General features: G+C 43.1%; 1 protein-coding gene across 2 annotated transcripts in view; it reads right to left on the bottom strand.

Moving 5' to 3' along the window:
* Window positions 1–799: 799 nt before the first annotated feature.
* Window positions 800–6,000, bottom strand: part of LOC124002686 (zinc finger protein 721-like) — a 28,220-nt gene continuing 23,019 nt past the window's right edge. For both annotated transcript variants that reach the window (XM_046310323.1, XM_046310324.1), the window contains exons 7-8: window positions 3,925–4,174; window positions 800–3,721 (exon numbers count right to left, since the gene is read on the bottom strand). In XM_046310323.1, coding sequence (XP_046166279.1) covers window positions 1,998–3,721; window positions 3,925–4,174 — 1,974 coding nt within the window. In that variant the 3' untranslated portion in view covers window positions 800–1,997. The remainder of the gene's footprint in view (window positions 3,722–3,924; window positions 4,175–6,000) is intronic.

The raw sequence follows: 6,000 nt of genomic DNA, 5'->3' as shown, positions 1-6,000 counted from the left end.
CTCTCGTTCTCTCTCTCCTTCTGACAGAGAAACCCAGCCTATTGCCCTCTACCATAGTAGGGTGGTTCCCCTCTCGGTCTCTCTCTCCTTCTGACAGAGGAGAAAGGCTTTAGCCATCGTCTCCGCTTCCTCCTCTCTTACTGCCCATATCCTCCCACTGGTCAACACGGGATCCTATCCCTTCTGAACCCCACTCATCCTCTCGATCGTCCCCCACACTTCTCGCCCTTCCAATGCTAGCCTTGTGTATACGGTACGAAAGTGATCCGTCGTTTTCCAGGAAGTAGCCATTCCCTTTTGTAGGAGTTTTGAATGGTTTTGAATGGTCTTCATTGTAAAAACATCATCAAATTCATCTGGGAGAAGTACATTCATCTGGGAGAAGTACATTCATCCACAAAGAAGAATATAATCTGAATGCTGATTGGCTGACAGCCTTGGTATAGTAAAGCAATAAGGTCCAAGGGGGTGTGGTATATGCCAATATACCATCAAGTTTATAATATTTCACAAATTTGATGATAGAATTGTCAAAGCCCGTTCAAAAAAAGATGGGGACAAGGACCCCCGGGAGCACGAAGCAGGACGGCGCCACCTGCGCATGGCATTACCAGACTGATTACCGCTGTAGCGAATCGGAAAGCAAGCTCACGAGACCTCTGGATGGTTGTACCAGGCTAGATCCTCTCCACTAAAACCAGAAACCACATGTGTTGAGAGGTGTGGTAATAGTGGCATGCCATAGTGTAAATGTCATCAACAACACGTGCCGACTCCGGACAATGAAAGGACTGGCACATTCACCATCTATACTTTTATTTCCATTGTTCACATAACATGATTATGACATCACGTAACATGATTATGACATCACATAACATGATTATGACATCACGTAACATGATTATGACATCACATCCATATCAATATTCCACAAACACCTCATTCTGAAATGATTGCCCACACACACACACACGCTTCTTTCAGCAATATCCTACTTTCTAAAACAACTAACATTGTTTGCTAAGATTATGAACATTGATATTAAAAGACAAGTTATTGTAAAGTGTTAAGAACAGGGAAGAAGAGCTATTCTATGGACTACAAACTTAATATTTGGATTGTTGCATAATTAGCATATTAATCACATGAATTAACCATAATAAAATAGAAAGAACAATGATCATTTTATTAAAATGTTTATAGATTCCACCAGCTTGTTGGCTCATGTCATTTCTCACGTTGGATTGACTGATGTGTGATAGTATGTTGTTAATCTGCTTTATACTGTTCAGTCTGCTGTCTTTATGCACCTTTTCATGCTTTCTCTTTTTTTTAATAGTTTAAATGTATTTGATACAAATTGGCTTAATCTTGAAACCATTAACCTTTCACAAAAACATTGCTCACTTAAAATAAAAATACAATTCTTGGAAACATGCATCAGTGTGCAGATATATATATATTTTTTTACATTACGAGGTCATCATTGTTCATCATTCCCAGTCTAAACCGGCACCTCGTTAGGAGACCAACGGTCATCAATCATCACGATTATCCACCCTACTAGCATCCACTGACTGTCGAGGCTCCTCCTCTTCACCCTACTAGCATCCACTAACTGTAGAGGCTCCTCCTCTTCACCCTACTAGCATCCACTAACTGTAGAGGCTCCTCCTTCTCTTCACCCTACTAGCATCCACTAACTGTAGAGGCTCCTCCTTCTCTTCACCCTACTAGCATCCACTAACTGTAGAGGCTCCTCCTTCTCTTCACCCTACTAGCATCCACTGACTGTCGAGGCTCCTCCTCTTCACCCTACTAGCATCCACTAACTGTAGAGGCTCCTCCTCTTCACCCTACTAGCATCCACTAACTGTAGAGGCTCCTCTTCACCCTACTAGCATCCACTAACTGTCGAGGCTCCTCCTCCTCCTCTTCCCCCTACTAGCATCCACTAACTGCGGAGGCAGCCTCCACTTCATCATCATCAATACTCATGGAATACTCTTCACATCTTTAGTCAGAACCTCTTCAGTTTTTGTGTTCTGATGGATCTTCTTGTGTCGTCCCAGCTTCATAGAACTGGTGAACGTCTTACCACATTCGGCACAGCTGTACGGTCTCTCCCCTGTATGAGATCTGTTGTGTATCGTGAGTTCAGAAGCTTTTCTGAAGGTTTTCTCACAGACAGAGCAGGAGAAAGGTCTCTCTCCCGAGTGCGTCTGTAGGTGTTCTTTCAGGCGCCCTGCTTGAGAGAAACTATTGCCACACACAAAGCAGCAGTGGGGTTTTTCTCCTGTGTGTAACTGCTGGTGTCTTTTCAAGGCAGAGGAGAAGCTGAACCGCTTGTCACAGTGGGGGCAGGGGTACGGTTTCTCTCCAGTGTGTACTTTCTGGTGGTCTTGCAGATGTCTTTTCTGAGTGAACTGCTTCTCGCACACAGAGCAACTGAAGGGCTTCTCTCCTGTGTGGATCCTCATGTGTAACTTGAATGCGGACAACTTCTGGCAATCTCTCCTACATATGTTACAGGTATAGGGACTCTCCCCCAGGTGGACTTTGCTGTGCGTTTTGAGGTACGACGCAGTTGTGAAGCGCTTCCCACACACAGAGCAGCAGTGCGGTTTCTCTCCAGAGTGCGTCGGGTAGTGTTCCTTCAAACGTGACAGTTGAACAAAACCTTTCCCACACACTGTGCAAATGTGAGGTTTCTCTTCTCTGTGTAACTTCTTGTGTCTATTCAGAGCTATGGTGGAACCGAACATCTTGTCGCAGTCTGAGCAACCATAAGGTTTTTCAACTGAATGTACACTCTCGTGTCTTCGCAGATGTCCTTTGTGGTTGAACTGCTTCCCACACACAGAGCAGCTGTACCTCAGAGCCGTATTGTGGTTCACCTTGTGCTGTTCAGTTTCTCCTGATGTTGACGGACTCTCCTCTTCCTCAGAACTCGGAGGAGGATTGAAACGAGGAGGATCCAAGTCCAATCCAACTTCTTCTCCATCAGAATTGATCAGAACACTAAATTCCTCCTCCTCCTCATCTTCCTCCTTCAGTCCTTCGTTTTTAGCATTCATCTCTGGTGTTTGGTTGTGGTTGTCAAACTCAACAGGTTGTGGTAGTCCAGGTGGTAGATGGGTCTTCTGATGTTTCCATAGGTTGTGGGAACTGGTGAAGCTCTGGCCACATTCAGTGCAGCTGTAAGGTTTCTCCCCTGTGTGGTCTCTGTGGTGTACTTTAAGGTCTGCTGGTCTTGCAAAACTCTTCCTGCATACAGAGCAGGAGTAAGGTTTCTCTCCTGTGTGCGTCCGGAAATGTTGCTTCAAACGCGATGACTGGGTAAAACTCTTCCCACACACAGAGCAGGGGTAAGGTTTCTCTCCAGTGTGTGTCAGCAGGTGTATTTTCATGGCTCCCAAATGGGCGAACTTCATCCCACAGGCGGGGCAGTGGTAAGGTTTCTCTCCAGTGTGAGTTTTCAGGTGTGCTTTCAGGTGTCCCTTCTCACGGAATTGGTTTCCACACAAAGTACAGGGGTAAGGCTTCTCTCCTGTGTGAATTCTCATGTGTTTTTGTAGCGCCGATAATTTTTGGCAGTCTTTTCCACACACTGAACAGCAGTGAGAGCTCTTAGCTGTGTGATTCTCCTGGTGATGTTCAGGTTCTCCTGATGTAGAGGGACTCTCTTCAATGTCAGAACTCTGACTGGGATTATATCCTGTGTGAAAAAAATTGGAACAGGTTAAACAAAGCAGCAGACGAGTCAAGAGAAAATCCCCAGGTTTTACTAAAATCCTGGCTGGAGGATTCCGGATTTCCTGTTTATTCCCTCCTGATTCCGGGAATCTTCCAACCAGGATTTCTGAAAAACCTGGGCATTTTGGGAAAGTTTACCTGACTCACAAACTCATATCAACATACCAAGAAGAGAAGAATCCCAGTCCATTTCTTCTCCATCAGAATTAATCAGCCCAACAACTTCCTCCTCCTCCTCTTCTTCTTCCTCCTCCTCCTCCTCTTCTTCGTCCTCCTCCTCCAGTTCTTCAGTTTTAATCTTCAGTCCAAGTGTTTGCTCCTCCTCTTTAATGTTAACAGTCATCCCAGCAGTTTGAGTGGAGGATTCACTATGGCTCTGGTCAGAAGGCAGAGACTCTGTGGGTTTGTGTCCAGCCTGGTGAGAAAATAATAAACGTTTATTTAGGATGGAGAATAACAATCAAAATGGTTCAAATGGCCTTAAAATGTTATTTCTGGTCCACCAGCCACTAAAATGTCTTACCAGCTAAACTATTAATATCCTGTTTAAATGACACCAACAAAACACAAAAAAACAGATGTGCTTTGTAATGTTTCAAAAACAATACGTGTTGCTCGTAAAAAGTAATGTGGTATTTAGTCCAATCACTCTTTTGTGACCCCGTTAAATCAGCCAGTGAAAGTGCAGGGCGCCAAATTCAAACAGAAATCTCATGATTCAAATTCAGCAAACATACAAGTATCTTATACAATTTTAAAAGGTAATCTTGTTGTTAATCCCACCACAGTGTCCAATTTCAAAAAGGCTTTACAGCGAAAGCACACCAAACGATTATGTTAGGTCACCGCCAAGTCACAGAAAAAAACAGCCATGAAGCAGAAATAGAGATAAAATGAATCACTAACCTTTGCTGATCTTCATCAGATGACACTCATTGGACTTCATGTTACACAATACATGTGTGTTTTGTTCGATAAAGTGCATATTAATATCCAAAAATCTCATTTTACATTGCGTGTTATGTTCAGTAGTTCCAAAACATGCAGTGATTTTGCAGAGTCAATTTACACAAATACTCATAATAAACATTGATAAAAGATACAACTGTTATACATGGAACTTTAGATAAACTTATCTTATTATGCAACCGGTGTCTCAGATTTCTTTTTTTACTTTACGGAAAAATACCATGCAATAATCTGAGTACAGCACTCACCCAGAGACCAAAACAGATATCCGCCAAGTTGTGGAGTCAACATTAGTCAGAAATAGCGTTATAAATATTAACTTACCTTTGATGATCTTCATCAGAATGCACTCCCAGGAATCCCAGTTCCACAATAAATGTTTGATTTGTTCAATAAAGTTAATAATTTGTCCAAATACCTCTTTGTTAGCGCGTTCAGCCCTGTAGTCCATATTAATAATGCCAGAGCAGACACGCGTTTACTAGGAGCTAACGATCACGTGACCGCGCATGGTCAGCTGCTCCTGGCAGCCCTCTGACTCGTTCCCCTCTCATTCGGCCCCCATTCACAGTAGAAGCATCAAACAAGGTTCTAAACACTGTTGACATTGAGTGGAAGCCCTAGGAAGTGCAAGATTACCAATATCCCACTATCTTCAATAGGAGATGAGTTGAAAAACTACAAACCTCAGATTTCCCACTTCCTGGTTGGATTTTTTTCTCAGATTTTCGCCTGCCATATGAGTTCTGTTATACTCACAGACATCATTCAAACAGTTTTAGAAACTTCAGAGTGTTTTCTATCCAAATTAACTAATAATATGCATATCTTAGCTTCTGGGACTGAGTAGCAGGCAGTTTACTCTGGGCACTTTATTCATCCAATACTGCCCCAGCCATAAGAAGTTTTAAGGGCGGTGGGTCACCATGGGAACGGGACTCATGTTTGTGCTTGTGAGATTGACTCTGACTAGTAGAAGTGCTACGTTCTCTTCCCTAGCATGTTGAAACTCAAACATTGAAAAACCAACCTAGCTTGTGAACAAAACCACGTAGATCGAAAAGAAAAACAACGTGACACTTCAGTCGACTTTTCTTTTCAAGTAAATTAGACAAACTTTTATACCTGTGCCCAGCACTTCTAAAAATGAATATTTTAACTCAGCCCCCAGCCAGGCAGCATTGCAGCAGGAGGTGGGATAGGCTATAGGAGTCGCAGTTCTTGGACTTTGTGCGATTCATTTTTCAGTTAACCTCATAGTCCGACCCACAC

Source organism: Oncorhynchus gorbuscha, linkage group LG18, assembly GCF_021184085.1.
Source record: "Oncorhynchus gorbuscha isolate QuinsamMale2020 ecotype Even-year linkage group LG18, OgorEven_v1.0, whole genome shotgun sequence".
In the NCBI taxonomy this organism is placed as follows: domain Eukaryota; kingdom Metazoa; phylum Chordata; class Actinopteri; order Salmoniformes; family Salmonidae; genus Oncorhynchus; species Oncorhynchus gorbuscha.
Note: the sequence above shows the minus strand (reverse complement) of the source record. Positions and strands in the feature narration are given on the sequence as shown.